Source organism: Elgaria multicarinata, chromosome 1 (genome assembly GCF_023053635.1).
Source record: "Elgaria multicarinata webbii isolate HBS135686 ecotype San Diego chromosome 1, rElgMul1.1.pri, whole genome shotgun sequence".
Taxonomy (NCBI): Eukaryota; Metazoa; Chordata; class Lepidosauria; order Squamata; family Anguidae; genus Elgaria; species Elgaria multicarinata.
The window spans coordinates 97,024,064-97,040,722 of record NC_086171.1 but is presented as its reverse complement, the minus strand read 5'-3'; the positions used below and the strand labels follow the sequence as shown (position 1 = coordinate 97,040,722).

At 47.0% G+C, this 16,659-nt stretch overlaps 1 protein-coding gene across 1 annotated transcript in view; it reads left to right on the top strand.

The window, feature by feature from the left end:
* The first annotated feature begins 408 nt into the window (after window positions 1-408).
* UHMK1 (U2AF homology motif kinase 1) overlaps window positions 409-16,659 on the top strand; it is a 65,162-nt gene continuing 48,911 nt past the window's right edge. Inside the window, exons 1-4 of the mRNA XM_063129377.1 lie at window positions 409-670; window positions 9,984-10,273; window positions 11,845-12,036; window positions 14,296-14,390. Of these exons, the coding sequence (XP_062985447.1) occupies window positions 409-670; window positions 9,984-10,273; window positions 11,845-12,036; window positions 14,296-14,390 (839 nt within the window). The remainder of the gene's footprint in view (window positions 671-9,983; window positions 10,274-11,844; window positions 12,037-14,295; window positions 14,391-16,659) is intronic.

Genomic DNA, 16,659 nt, shown 5'->3' with positions numbered 1-16,659 from the left:
GGCCCTGAGATCTTATTGATATAGGGCGGGATATAAATGTTTTAAATGAATGAATGAATGACTATTCGGACAAGAGGGGAGGGCAGACTTTTAGTTGAGCGGCTTCCCCAATGCTTCCAGGATCCTCCCCCGACTGTCCCCACGGTTGCCAAGCCTTGGGTGCGCCTGCGCCTACCCGGCTTCCCTCGAGCAGGAGGCAGCTGAAGAGAGGCGTGGGCGCCGCCCCCTGCCCGGGTTCGCCAGGCGGGCGGGCAAGCGGGCTGCGGAGCTGCCGCCTGACGTGAACGCGCCCGGGCGCGGGGTGGGGGGGCGCAGGAGGATTCTCCCCACCTGCGCTTCGCCTGGCCTGCAAGGCGCAGACGGCAACGAACCAGGCGATGTGAGCGCAGCTCCGCCGTTCTCCTCAGGATGGCGGCGGGGCCGTCGGTGGTGGAGGCGCTGGGGCGGTTGTGGCAGGTGGAGGCCCTGCTGGGCAGCGGCTCGTCGGCCGCGGTCTTCCAAGCGCGCTGCCTCGGCGACCCCCGGGCTCCACCGGCCGCCGTCAAGGAGTTTCTGCTGCCGGGATCCAAGCTGCAGACTCCGGGTAGTCCCGGCGCAGGAGGCGGCGGCGATTACGGCTTCCGCAAGGAGCGCGCTGCGCTGGAGGAGCTGCGGGGCCACCGCAATATCGGTGAGGGAGAGGCAGAGCGAGCGAGCGAGCGAGGCCGCTGAGCCGGGCCAGGGTGTTTTTGGAGCGGGGAGGGGACGCGCTTGGACTTGTGCCCGTGCGCCCTGCTTGCTTGCTTGCTTGCTTGCTTGCCTGCCTGCCTGCCTGCAGTGGGTGGAAACGGAGGAGGGCTTCTGACCATGTGCAGAATGTTGTTTCGACCGATTCAGGCCCGCCCGGAACCGGTGGTGGAGCTCAGCTGTAGGCTGGCTGGTGTCAGTTCAGAAACTGCTTCTAAAATGCTAGCGCTGTCTGCAGATGGCAAAGAAGCAAGTGCTTCAACGCATACGTAGAGTAAGCATCCTCCTTTTCTCGTTATAGGGAAACCGCACTGTCATCACGCTTTTGAGACTATAGGGAGGAAACCTTAAAAACTCAAGAGAAAAAAAGTCTAATCTTCTTAATCCCCTGGAATCCTTAATTCCAGGATTAAAAGCAATTTGTCTTCCCACACTTGGGGCAATGGCTGTTTCCCATAGAATTGCACTGGTGGTCATAGAACTACTCATTGATTGTGTAACCCCTACACCGTTCTCTGCTGGTTGTGATTATTACTGGCATGGAGGATGGGGACTGCATGTTGCAAGCCTTGATGCCTGAGCTGGTGTCATCCACAGGCTCCTGCTGCAAACGAATTTGCAACATTAAGGGTAGCCTTTCCCTTAACCTTAACCACAACTTGGGTTTCCAACAGTTAGAATCTAGCCCCCCCCCCATCTTTTGGGTCACATCTGCATCACAAACAAAGTGATTATCAGCTCTGAGACCTGAAGCAAAGGCATCTATCATGAGTTGGGGGCCAATCCCAAGAGCTGCTGGGGATCCATACTGTTGACCAGGGACCAACAAAGCAGGACACAGTGCAACAGCAGCCTCCCACCCATGTCCCCCAGCAACTGGTGTGCGCAAGCTTACTGCCTTGGATACTGGCGGTACTTCTCAAAGTTTTAGTCAAAGATTAGTTTCAGATGCGTATTTACTATGCAGTGGCTGCTTGTTAATATTTAGTAAGAAGTGTTTTATATTTAATAAGAAGTGCCGAAATGGCGTCAGGAAGGCTAAAGCTGAGAATGAGCTGAGATTAGCGAGGGATGCTAAAAGCAATAAAAAGGCTTTCTTCAGATACGTAAGTAGTAAAAGACAGAGGAAAGAAATGGTGGTTCAACTGCTTAATGAGGATGGCAAATTGATAACAGATGACAAAGAAAATTCTGAAGTGCTCAATTCCTACTTTGGCTCAGTCTTCTCCCAAAAGCGGGTCTATGACCCCCCTGGAAAAAGTGAAGGGAACGCTTATCAGATTTGCAGATGACACAAAATTGGGTGGGATAGCTAATACCTTGGAAGACAGAAACAAACTTCAAAGTGATCTTGATAGGCTGGAGTGCTGGGCTGAAAACAACAGAATTAAATTTAATAGGGATAAATGCCAAGTTCTACATTTAGGAAATAGAAACCAAAGGCACAGTTACAAGATGGGGGATACTTGGCTCAGCAATACTACAAACGAGAAGGATCTTGGAATTGTTGTAGATCGCAAGCTGAATATGAGCCAACAGTGTGATCTGGCTGCAAGAAAGGCCAATGCTATTTTGGGCTGCATTAATAGAAGTATAGCTTCCAAACCACGTGAGGTACTGGTTCCTCTCTATTCAGCCCTGGTTAGGCCTCATCTGGGCTCCACAATTCAAAAAGGACGCAGACAAGCTGGAGAGTGTTCAGAGAAGGGCAACCATGATGATCAGGGGTCTGGAAACAAAGCCCTATGAAGAGAGACTGAAAGAACTGGGCATGTTTAGCCTGGAGAAGAGAAGATTGAGGGGAGACATGATAGCACTCTTCAAATACTTAAAAGGTTGTCACACAGAGGAGGGCCAGGATCTCTTCTCGATCCTCCCAGAGTGCAGGACACAGAATAACGGGCTCAAGTTAAAGGAAGCCAGATTCCAGCTGGACATCAGGAAAAACTTCCTGACTATTAGAGCAGTACGACAATGGAATCAGTTACCTAGGGAGGTTGTGGGCTCTCCCACACTAGAGGCCTTCAAGAGGCAGCTGGACAACCATCTGTCAGGGATGCTTTAAGGTGGATTCCTGCATTGAGCAGGGGGTTGGACTCGATGGCCTTGTAGGCCCCTTCCAACTCTGCTATTCTATGATTCTATGATTTTGTAAGTTGTATGCAACCACATCATTGTCTATCACTGTCTGGCCAATTAATGAAGTTAATTCTTAGTACCAGAGTCTTCACACACAGGCATCCCAACACAACCTAACTGAAAACCCATTGTAGTGGTTGAAGCTGTTGGAAACTTTTTTCATCCGTTTCTGGGAGGCAGTACTGAATAACAACGAAGACGTATTGTCTCAAATTCAAAAAGCAAGAAAAATCATAACTAGGCTATCCATGAATAGCTTTGGGTTTTTTGTTGCAAATGCTGCAGTTTCACCTCTGCTTCTCTGCAATATAGTTGCCAGCAAAGGCAATGAGAGAGCCAAGTTCTTCTTCGTGGTCTCTGTGCATCACACTTAATGGGGCTCTGCGCCTGCGCGGAGCCTCAGTCGGACTTCAATAGCTGAGAATTTTTGGGCGGGAACTCCTCCCCCACCATCGAGGTGTATATATATGGTGTTCCCGCCCACTCCCTCAGTTCCTCTTTGACCGCCGTCGCCTTCGCCTCGTCGGGACCAGAGTGTTCATACTCACCAGTGCTGAGATCCTGTTCTCCATTTTCGTCTTTTTTCTTCTTCCTTCTCCTTTTTTCTTCTCTTCTATCACCTAAAAAGAAGAAGACAACGGACAAATTAGAAAATTAACGTCGCCCACTGCGACCTTGGGTGCGTGGCCCCGAAGGCCCCGTTTACAAAGTGCAGCCAGTGTGGCAGTAAACTGCCACCCTCCGACGGACACACCCTTTGCCTTCTGTGCCTCGGAGAAACGCACATCGTCGAGTCCTGTAGACATTGTATGTCTTTTTCTAGACAAGCTAGAAAAAACAGGGCAGACAGACTAAAATCTCTTTTGTGGCAAAAAGTGCTACAAGCGGTGGACTCTGGCCTCCAACCCAATATGGCGTCCATCGACGAAAACGCCGCGTCCACCTCAAGGAACCCGCCCATGGGCCCCCTGAACTCTGGAGGTTCCATGGCGCAAACTGCGGCGAAAAAACTGGCGAAAAAGGCTAAAAGACCTAAACCACCAGCCGAAACACGACCTAAGAAAAGGAAGGACAAGACTAAAAATTCTAGTCCACCGAAAACGCTGCCGCCACCTCCACCTCTACTCAACTCGCCAATTCGAGTATTGATACGGTCTCCATTACTACCTCTGGTTATCGAACCTATTTCGACTGCATCGGAAGGGGAAATTGTGGAATTCCCTCCTCGTAACCGAACCCCCGTTTCAGCTACTCGAACCCAAGAGGTTTCGCCAGACCAACTGGTTCCACCAAATCAGGCAGCATACGCCACTTCCCCTCGGAGTTGACGCTCTCCTCAACAAACTCGCACCCGTGCAAGCCCACCGGTCCGGTCACCCTCACATTCCCATTCAAAGGATAGAGGAGGATACTCCTACCCACACCCGGATTGCGACCCGTACCGTACCCGCTCCAGGTCACCGCTTCGGGACTGGGACCGTTTTTATGAGCACTATCCCCCACCAAGTCATCATTTCTATGATTATTGGAGGGGATACCCACAGCGGCCAAGTCCTAAATACCAGGATAGATATTATGAACCTCCGCCCGGCTCACCGAGACCGAGGTGCCCTACACCTCCTCCACCGGTGCCACCGAGGAAAGCATCGCTTGTTGCCTCTCGGAGAGAGTTAAGATCCCCGTCACGGGACCGACCTCTACCACCTCCACCAGCCCACCAGCAGGCCCCATCTCGACCTGCTAGACAAATCTCCCCTCCATCGGAGGACGACTACCAGTCCGACTCTTCTTCGACTGCGTCACCTACCCCATCCGTACCGTCGCCAGCCGACACGATACCGACTAAGGGAAGAGTGTCCCCGTCTGAAGAGCTTGGTATCTTCTCAGACCAAGTGCTTCGTATGGCTCAGAGTCTGGGCATCGACGCCCAACAACAAGTTGAACAAGTCAAGGATCCTGTATATGACGTGATCTATACAGCCTCTGCAGTACCAGTTTCTGTTCTACTCCTACCTACTCTCCTCCAGACCATCCAACAAACATGGGACACTCTGTCAACTATCACGTCGGCATCGAGACGACTAGAATCCATGTATAGAGTACAGGAAAAAGATGCCTCTTTCCTTTTTTCACATCCTCGCCCTAATTCCATAATAGTGGAATCGGCACAAGGCAAGACTCACAGGCAACACAGCGCCCCAATTGACAAGGAGGGCCGTAAGCTCGATGCCCTCAGGAGGAAACTATACTCCACAGCAGCCCTGGGCCTCCGTGTCTCCAATTATGGAGCAATGATGTCGAGATATCAACTCTTCCTCTGGGACAAAATGGGATCCCTTTGCGATTACCTCCCAGAGGACCAAGGAGAGTTGGCAAGAGTGTTCCAATCAGAGGCAATGAAACTTTCCCGCCACCAGATAAATACAGCTCGGCATCAAACAGATTGCCACGCTAAGTCCATGGTCGGCTCTATAGCACTGCATCACCACGCATGGCTGCGTTCAGCAGGCCTCACCCCGGAAGCCAGAACCAGAATTGAGGAACTTCCCTTCAATGGGGAAGGCCTCTTTAACTCCAAAACAGATGACCAAATGGACTCCGTGCAAAAAGCCCGATCCACAACCAAAAAGATGGGAATTGGCCAACCATCAACACAAGGTGCTAACAGACCCCGCAGGTGGTTTAGACAGCAAAACCCATATTATAACAAACAATTTACAGACCGCACGCCACAGTACCAACCGCAACAACAACGGAAACAGTACCAACCACCGAAACCACGCCCAACTCGTGGCCGCACCGACCCACCCCAGAGACGTCATCTTTGACAACCATTCGGTTGCGCCCATAAAGTTTGGCAACAGGCTGGCCCTTTTCCATCATGCCTGGGCATCCATCACGACAGACGCATGGGTATTGGATATTATAACCAACGGTTACTGTCTAAAATTCGACAACCTCGGATTCGTAAAAATTACCCCTCCCACACAAGTCCTCAAATTGGAGACCTCCATCCTTCTCCAAAAGGGAGCAATAGAACAAGTCACTATCAATCCGTTCATAAACGTTTTTTTCTCCCGATATTTTACCGTCCCCAAAAGCAATGGAGGACTCCGCCCCATTTTGGACCTACGCCCCCTGAACAAATTCATCTTAACCAAAAAATTCAGGATGAATTCACTAGGTACAATCCTACCCCTTCTGCGTCAAGGAATATGGTTCGCATCCATCGACCTTCAGGACGCATACTTTCACATTCAGATACATCCAAACCACCAAAAATATCTCCGCTTTGCAATCGGCTCACAGGTCTTCCAATTCAAAGTCCTCCCATTCGGCCTTTCATCTGCTCCTAGGGTTTTTATGAAATGCATGGCACCCGTATGTGCATTTCTCAGAACCCAGGGTCTCGAAATTTACCCATATCTGGACGACTGGACGTCGCGACTGAGAAGCACAAGCTCCAATCCGATGTGAACTATACCCTTCGCCTTCTAGACACCCTCGGTCTTTGCGTCAACTACGAGAAGTCCAACCTCCAGCCTTGCCAAACTATACAATTCATCGGAGCGCAACTGAATTCTCAAAAAGGAAAAGCATATCTCCCCAGAGACAGAGCCACCAAGCTTCTCTCCCTGGCTACAACCATTTTCTACAAAAGGCGCACAACTGCACACACCATCCAGAGGCTTCTGGGCTATATGTCTGCGACCATAGCTGTAGTAGAATGGGCACGGCTCAAGATGAGACCCATACAACTGTGGCTAGCAACGGTCTTTGACTTCGCCTCCGACGGCTGTCGGATCCGCGTTTCTCTCCCAGACACCATAGCACAATCCTTACTTTGGTGGATGGATTTATCGAACCTGACTCGGGGCATCCCATTCCTAGTCCCCTCACACACAAGGACTATCACAACGGACGCATCCCTCACGGGCTGGGGAGCCCACTGCGGCACCCTGCAAGCTCAAGGCCAATGGTCCACATCAGAAACATGCTTCCTCATCAACAAGCTAGAACTCCTAGCTGTCTGGAAAGCCATGAGGGCGTTCGAATTGGACATTACGAACCGACATATACAAATCCTAATGGACAACACATCAGTCCTATGGCATCTGAACAAACAGGGGGGCACTCACTCGCCATCACTCGTCAACCTCACCATCAAGATCCTAACCTGGACAATGTCCAAAAATATTCGCCTCAATGCAGTGCATATCGCAGGCACCTCCAATATCTTGGCAGACTCCCTGAGCCGCTCACCCAAGACCTCCCACGAATGGGAATTAGCAGCCGACATCTGTCACTCCATATTCCTGAAATGGGGACAACCCACCATAGACCTATTTGCCTCCCCACAGAATGCTGCCTGCAACAACTTCTGCTCAAGGGTACGGCACCATGCATCACTAGGAGACGCATTCTCTCTCCATTGGTCAGGGACACTTTTTTATCTATTTCCCCCGTTCCCTCTCTTGACGAGGGGAATAGCAAAGATGGCCAAAGAAAACACGGATGCCATTGCCATTGCACCATGGTGGCCACGTCAAACTTGGTTCCACACACTCCTCCGCCTAGCGCAGGGACATTACGTCAACCTGCCGCTCCGACACAACCTCATATCCCACACCAACCACAGGGTTCATCACCCAGACCTCAAAACTCTGAAACTCATGGCATGGAGAGTACACCGACGACTTTGATACCTACCAAAGTCCAAAGAATACTTGACGCCTCTAAAAGACTTTCAACAAGACGCTCATATGGCTCCAAATGGAAAGCTTTTCAACAATTTGCATCCGACCACGCGCTTGATCCGCTCCATGGCCCGATAACAGATATACTCCAATTCCTAACAACTCTCTTCGACTCAGGACTCAAACCCTCATCAATTAGAGTATACTTGGCAGCCATATCAGACACTTGCCCCTCCGTGGATGGCTATACAATTTTTTGCCACCCTCTAGTAAGATCTTTTCTCAAAGGCTTAAACAACTTCGCACCCCCTCTCAGAGAGCGGGCGCCCTCGTGGGATTTACCACTGGTTCTAAAGATACTTACCGCTCACCCTTTCGAATCCATGGCATCCTGCACCCTCCAATACCTCTCTTGGAAGGTTGCATTCCTAGTCGCAATCACTTCGGCTAGACGAGTTAGTGAACTTTCAGCGTTAAGGATTGATCCTCCTTACCTGATATTCCATAAGGAATCCGTAGACTTGCGCCCAGACATTTCCTTCCTTCCTAAGGTCGCATCCAACTTCCATATCAACGAGACGATATGTCTCCCAACTTTTTTTCCTAATCCAGTTTCTGACCTAGAAAAACAATTACATTCATTAGATGTACACAGGGCTCTTGCATTCTATAAAGCTAGAACCCAAACCTTCAGATCCACACAGAGACTATTCATCTGTTATGGAGAACCTAAAAGGGGCACGTCAGTTTCAAAACAACGCGTCGCTGCTTGGATCCGACAGACAGTCCAACTAGCATACAAGATCGCACGAAGAGACCTTCCAACCGGGATTAAAGCCCACTCGACACGAGGGATAGCAACCTCTACTGCATTCGCTAGAGGAATTCCCCTCACCGATCTGTGCAGACCAGCTACTTGGTCTTCGCATTCCACATTCATCAAACATTACAAGATGGATGTCCAAGCAAGGTCCACTGCTCGCTTTGGCAAAGCTGTTCTCTCATCTATTCTGCAATAAAGACACCTACCCACCTCCGGTAAGTCAGCTTGCTAATCGCCCCATTAAGTGTGATGCACAGAGACCACGAAGAAGAAATGCAAGTTGCTTACCTGTAACTGTAGTTCTTCGAGTGGTCATCTGTGCATTCACACTACCCCCCCCCCCCCCGTCCCCACTTCGGTGTCAGTAACTCTGTCAATACCGATGATGGTTTCTCCCAAAACCCGGGATCGACTTCGGTCTCGAGGAACTGAGGGAGTGGGCAGGAACACCATATATATATACACCTCGACGGTGGGGGAGGAGTTCCCGCCCAAAAATTCTCAGCTATTGAAGTCCGACTGAGGCTCCGCACAGGCGCAGATCCCCATTAAGTGTGAATGCACAGATGACCACTCGAAGAACTACAGTTACAGGTAAGCAACTTGCATATTTGTATCTGTATTATAGGGGGAAATAGCCAAACCATGGCGAAGGGGGATTTCAACAGGAAAAGTTGAAATGAGACTCAAATGGTGAGTCTCCATGTTGCTGCAGACAGCTTGGTATCTGCACATAATATCCAATGACTCAGTTCACATGTTAATTGCCACACGATTTGCAGGGCCATGTCCTGCTGCCACTTTGAATTTGTAACCTCCAATCAGAGCTTATTTCATGATATGTGAACCCACAGAATCACAGAATCACAGAATAGCAGAGTTGGAAGGGGTCTACAAGGCCATCTAGTCCAACCCCCTGCTCAATGCAGGAATCCACCCTAAAGCATCCCTGACAGATGGTTGTCCAGCTGCCTCTTGAAGGCCTCTAGTGTGGGAGAGCCTACAACCTCCCTAGGTAACTATGATACTATGAGTTAACTGTGGGTTAACCAAGCCACAATTAAACTACTATTAGTTCTTAAGTTTAAGGGTAGGTTGTTTAACTCACAATTAACCCATAGTGTCCAGGTTTGCATGTCATGAAATAACGTCCAATCAGGCAGATAGGAGGTTGTATATTAAAAATGGTGGCAGCATGTACTGAGCACATGCCACAGCAAATGATGGGTTAACCCACAATTTGCCACCAATGTGTTTGTGGATTCTTAATTTACTTCTTTGCCAAGATTCATGCTGACATTGACCTTCTCTATAAAGTAGCCATGCACTAATCCAAAGTAGAGGGTTTTTTTGTTGCAACATAAAACCTGATCTGTTCATCTTATTTGCACTTAATAAATTTTACTTCGACAGTCAATGTGGGGGAGTTGTGGGGTGGAGTTCACTTCCTAGCTAGAAAGTTAGTCCCTACGAAGAAGCAGAGGGTAGGGCTTCTTGTGGGAATTGCTGCAGTGGTTAAATAGAGAAATGCTTCCAAGGAATGGTGGTTCTACATTGTATAACTCTTTCCAATATTTTTGGATATTTTCTATTTGCAGTAACGCTGTATGGTGTGTTCAACAATTGTTCTGCCAAAGGCCCATCATACTGCCTTTTATTAGAATTGCTGGATGTTAGTGTGTCAGAGCTGCTTGTGCATTCCAGTCAGCACGGCTGTTCCATGTGGAAAACCCAGCACTGTGCCCGGGACATCCTGGAAGCCCTGGCATTTCTCCACCACAAAGGTTATGTGCATGCAGACCTGAAACCGCGCAACATCCTGTGGAGTGCAGAAGAGGAATGCTTTAAACTTATTGACTTTGGACTCAGCTTCAAGGAAGGGCATCAGGTTGGTCACACTATCCTAAATCCTCTTCAGCATTATTTCAAGAGAGCTATCTGTGGAGGCAAGGAGCTCAACAGAGAGATAAGATGGATGCAGAAAATGAGGCTGTGTGTTTTCAGGTGGCCCCTGACATTTAAACTTAACTCTAGTTTCACACCCTTGCATTCCCCAGGATTTCCCTCCTGGAAACCCACATCCTCTGCAAGAGGAGACAGATGATATTTATTTATTTATCACATTTCTATACTGCCCAATAGCCGGAGCTATTATTCTTTTCAGGAAGAGGGATTGCTGCATGGGTGTGTATACTTCATCCCACTTTTGCCTCTGGTAAACAGTTTTGCAGGTGATTGTATTTTTAAAAAAACTGCTGGGTAAAAGAAATATGCATATACACTATGGGAAATCAAACGTCTCAAAAGATAATGATGTTCAACCTTGTAAAAAGCTTTGATCTATCTAAACATGAAACTGTTTACAAGTCCTTATCATAGAATCATAGAATAGCAGAGTTGGAAGGGGCCTACAAGGCCATCGAGTCCAATCAGCTAGAAACAGGATGTTGTGTGTGTGTACTGGGGGAACCAGATGGAAGAACTTAACAGAAGGCATGCTGCTCTGAAATGGGGCTAAGTTGCTTCCACAATGCATACATACATACATTCTTTTATTAAATGTATCCTGAATTCTTATGGAAAGAAAGAAACTGGTAACGGTGATGTTCATTTTGGGTCTTGTCTTAGATCACCTGGAGATCCATACTTGCAACCCCTTATTTATTTATTTATTTATTTATTTATTACATTTTTATATCGCCCAATAGCCGAAGCTCTCTGGGCGGTTCACAAAAATTAAAACCATAATAAAACAATCTCCTATCTACAATCTACAATCTGGCAGTAGATTAGGGGTAGTGATATATCTGTTGACTGAGAAAATGCTCTCCACACTCAGCTTAACTGCCCTATAATGTTTGAGTTTGAGAGTGTTAATCTCTGTTCCCGTTACAGAGATCTTGACACTTGGATTTCAGTCAATTATTATTATTATTATTATTATTATTTATTTATATAGCACCATCAATGTACATGGTGCTGTACAGAGTAAAACAGTAAATAGCAAGACTCTGCCGCATAGGCTTACAATCTAATAAAATCATAGTAAAACAATAAGGAGGGGAAGAGAATGCCAACAGGTACAGTCAATCATCTTTCAGTATGAAGTTCATTTGATTCCCATAAATTACCATTTAAATTTATGCTGCGGTAGTTCCCCATTGGCAAGAAGATACTCCTTTTGACTTCCTCTGGAAAAAATGTACACACAAACCACAGCACAGAATTTCTATGCAGCTGCTGTTTGGGAGAGTAGACTCCTAAAACAGTTTCTGACAAACTCTTGGGAGTAGCAGAAGGTAGACATGTATTGTTAACACCTTTTGCTTTGTGTGAAGCAAGCTAAATAGGCAGGATCTCTGGACTACTGTGAAACAAAAGGCTATACCAATGCTGCAAAACCAGCATGGTACATGGTTATAATTTTTTAGTTCTAAAGAAGCCCTTGATCTTCAACAGGATGTGAAATACATTCAAACTGACGGTTATCGGGCACCTGAGGCTGAGCTGCAGAATTACCTATCCAGGGCTGGAATACAAAGTGGAACTGAATGTACTTCTGCTGTAGATCTTTGGAGTCTTGGGATAGTATTACTGGAGATGTTCTCAGGAATGAAATTGAAACATATTGTCCAATCTCAGGAATGGAGGGTGAGTAACTGTACAAAGTAATCAGATAACATTTGAGGATTTAGTCCCCAGAAGATTTCTTTAACTTTGGCAGCAATTGCTCTTCAGGAACTTTAAAAAAATCCGTTTTAAGGAAGGCAGCACCTTATCTGGCTTGAATTTGCTTTGATGGGCAGATAGCCACCCTGATTGGAGCCAGTATTGTAACACTTTGTGAAATAAGCAACAGTTAGCTTGGGGGTAACAGCACAACTGTAATTTTAACATGGGGGCTGTCCTTATAGTGCTGAGTTGGCACTGCTCCATTGCCAAACCCTGCAGTATCTCTGCTGTGGGGTGGTGGCAGGTTATTTACTTGTTGCCACCCCACGGCAGTGCGAGCTTTCTGGCAGCCATTTGGCTCACTGGGCCCACCCCCTCCCATGGCTTCCAGCAACCAATGAGAGGTCACCTTCCACCTGGGAATGCCCCCTGGCACTGTGCCCGAGCGAGTACAGATGGAAAAGCGCTGCACCGACCTCACTTGTCCAGGAAAAGTCGGGGTAAGTCATCAACTTTTCCACTGCAGGTCTTTGGCTCTTTGTCCCAGGGTGGCTCTGAATTGCCAGCTGTGTCATATAACCAGCGCAGCACGGATTCGGAGCCACCCCAGGGCAAAGACAACATTAAGACAGCTTCATAGGAAGCTGCCTCATACAAAGCCAGGCCATTCTAGCTCAGTATTGTCCCACACTGGCTGGCAGCAGTGCTTCAGGATTTCAGACAGGAGTATTTCCCAGCCCTCCCTGGAGATGTCAAAATTGAACTTTGGATCTTTTGCATGCAGAACAGGTGCTCTACCAGGGAACTATAACCCTTCTCTGCAGTGTACGTACAGTGGCTTTGCTATAAAGTCATAGTTTAAATGTAGCCCTGGGCCGCTTTCATGAGTACCGTTTGAAGTCTGCCAACTTGGTGACAGAAGCTGCTCACTGCTTCCTCAGCTGAGAGGGTTATGCCTTCCTTCAATGCAGGGCAAGGGTACCCCTATACTAACAGTCGTAGGGTAGTATCAGAAGGTCATCAAATCTGCTCCCTTTCCTAAGGTAGAATCCTCCACCGACTAGACCCCAGGCCTCCATCCACACAACCATAGTTTTCCTCTGTGTGCCTTAGTGCTGCCTGAACTGGAAGATAACAGTACAGGTGGCTGTAGAGAACAGAGACTAAGCATCTATTATAAGGGCTAATTTTAGGAATGGAAAAATATACATAATGTGGGTAACATGTTTTACCCACAGAGATGGATAACATCTTTTAAGAGAGGTCTGAATTGTCTCCCAAAGAGGCTTTGTGGGCAGAGTGGGTCGGGTGACATAGAATCATAGAATGGCAGAGTTGGAAGGGGCCTACAAGGCCATTGAGTCCAACCCCCTGCTCAATGCAGGAATCCACCCTAAAACATCCCTGACAGATGGTTATCCAGCTGCCTCTTGAAGGCCTCTAGTGTGGGAGAGCCCACAACCTCACCAGGCAACTGATTCCATTGTCGTAATTGCTCTAACAGTCAGGAAGTTTTTCCTGATGTCCAGCTGGAATCTGGCTTCCTTTAATTTGTGCCTGTTATTCCATGTCCTGCACTCTGGGAGGATCGAGAAGAGATCCTGGCCCTCCTCTGTGCGACAACCTTTTAAGTATTTGAAGAGTGCTATCATGTCTCCCCTCAATCTTCTCTTCTCCAGGCTAAACATGCCCAGTTGTTTCAGTCTCTCTTCATAGGGCTTTGTTTCCAGACCCCTGATCATCCTGGTTGCCCTCCTCTGAACATGCTCCAGCTTGTCTGCATCCTTCTTGAATTGTGGAGCCCAGAACTGGACGCAATACTCTAGATGAGGCCTAACCAGGGCCGAATAGAGATCATATTTGCCCTGCCCATTTTGCCTTTTCCCATGCTGAGGGAGGCATAGAGAAAGGAACTTTCCCTGTTCCAGGAGGAGCAACAGGGATTTCCCTGTGCAGTGTTTTCCTGTGCAGCGTTTGCCCTGCCAATTGGAGATCTGAGATAAAAACAGGCCAAGCCCCATCCACTAGGGGAATCCAGGGAGGTTTCATGGGCCTGAGCTTCCCAGGCCCTGTGCTACAGTTTCATTTGCTTTAATAGAAGTTAATAGTATTGTTGAACAAAATTCCAATATTATCCTAATCTTGAGATCTTGGAGCAGTATCAAGCTCTGCTACGCTCTGATAGACCCCTGGTTTTTAAAGAGATTTTGTCTTACTTTCTTTTCTTTCCGTCTTTAGGTGAATAATTCTGCTATTATTGATCACATTTTTGCTAACAAAAGTGTGGTAAATTCTGCAATCCCAGCCTATCACCTCAGAGACCTCCTCAAAAGGTATGCTGCCCCTGTTACTTTGAAAAGAAAGTTGATTATGAATTTTCTTCTTCTTCTAAAGGATTACATCCTGCAGTAGTAGCCCAGCTCTGTAAATGAGGTTCAAGGTACTTGCTAAGGGTGTGGAATTGTCATTCTTGAAGGTTTTGAAGAAGAGGTTGGACAGCCACCTGACAAATATGGTTCAGGTTATGTTATAGTAGAAAGGTAGAGAGATGATCCTTACAGTCCCTGTGAGTCCCATGCTATGATTTCAGAGAAGTTAGTTGCACTATTTTTTTCTGACTGCTTCTCTCAACCTCATACTCTATGTTGGTTAAGCTATCACAAACCTAGTGAACTCACCATATGTAAGCTATCTAATCTAGGAATAGCACAGGCAGTCTTCACACTTCAAATAGCAACTCAGTTGTGCCTTTTGCTGCTGCTTCAATTTCCTAGCCAATGAAAGTTAATCAAGGCCAAACCTTCCCTAGTTGGCAACTAGTACTGGGGTTTGGTATGCTGATTTAGGGATGTAGGAAAATCAAATCTCACAAGATAAAATTTGGAAAGCTGGACTAGCAATTAGGGCTGTGCTCCGCTTCACTTAGGGTCGTAGAAGCGGCATCAGAGTGCCCTGATTCGCTTCCGTTAAAGGCAGAGGAGAAGCGAGTCGGGAGATTAGCAAAGCATAACGAAGCAGAGCACTCTGCTTGTAGCGGAGCGATCCACCTGCCATTTTGGAACTTTTTCCCCATAGGATTGCATGGTGCAAACTACATGCATATAACTTTTTTGTTTTTCAAGCTACATCCTTGAAACTTACTGTGCTTAGAGAGTGATCATTGGGGGTCATTTGTGCTAATTTTCAGAAGTTTTCATTGTGCGGTTTGCTTGCTGTTAATTTCTTTAGCGGGAGGGGGTAACATTTTTTTGAAGCGATGAGAGGCAGATTCAACTCCCAATCGTGATGAGAAGTGATCACCTGATGTGAAGCATCCTCCAATCCCAATGTTGGGGGGGGGGGACTAAGCCAGAGACACCAGACACTCTTTCCTTACTCTCTTTTTGTGGGGTTTGGAGTTCATAGAGAGTGGAGGGTTAGTGCTGTTAGCTGTGTTTGTTTGGAGGAGATAGAATTTAGCTTGGGCTGTGTGTGTTTTTTCTGACTTCTTGCTTAGCTTTCCTGTGCTCTGTTTTGCCTTAGTTTGATTTATATAAATTTATAATTGTTCATTTTTGGAGTGTTTGTTTGTTTGTTTCCCAACCCCCAACCCCTGTCTTTTTAAACCCTGTGTTCTGTGACTGTGTTTATTCATTTTCTTTATTTCTTCTATATGAAAAAATATTAAAAAAAAGAAAATTACAAAAAAATATCTATCCTCTATTTCTCTCTCTTACTCTGTGTGGGTGTGTTTGTTGGGACTATGTGTGATTGTGTGAGTGTGTTTGCTGTGCAATGCTTGTTAAGTGCAAAAAGCAAATAAAGTTTGACCATTCAAAGTTTGGACAAAGCATACACACTTGTCCCGTTTCCACAAATAATAAATACTTGCTCCCAGTGCTACAGGGGCATAGCCGCCTGCTGCCTCTCCTCCTCTGTGCCCGCCTCACAGGGCCGGTTTGTGCTTGTCTTGCTTTGACTCGGGATTAGTCCTTCCTGGTGATGAAAGGCAGCTGCGTTGCTGCTGTGCTCACCCTTGTTAATTTTTGAAGTGTTGAAGATTCTTATTTAGGTTTACCTTTAAATATTCACCCAAATTCAGGACATGTTCAGATTTCCTTTCAAATGGCCATGAATAGGGATCTATTTATTTAGAAGCCCATTTAGCTGTCTGCAGCTTACAAAATCCCTGAGATGGATGCATTTCTGAAAATGGTGTGGGGGAGTATTATTTTTAAATGTTCGCCAAAAATCAGGGGATGATCGGATTTCCTTCAAACCGGCCATGAATAATGATTTTGGTGGAAGCTCTCAGGGTGCCCACTTACAGGTCTGTATCTGGAAAAATCCCTGAGATATTTGTATTACTGTAAATGGGGTGGGGGAATATTTTTAAAAATTCCCCAAAAATCATCAGGGCATGCTTGGATTTGCTTCAAACTTGGCATGAATGTGGACCTAGGTGGAAGCTGGGATGGTGCCAATTTTCAAGTTTGTATCTTGAAAAATGACATAGATGTTTGCATTTCTGAAAATGGGGTGGGGGATTTTGACGTATTTGCCAAAAAACACTGGATGCTCAGATTTGCTTTAAACTGGCCATGAATGTGGATATGTGGATAA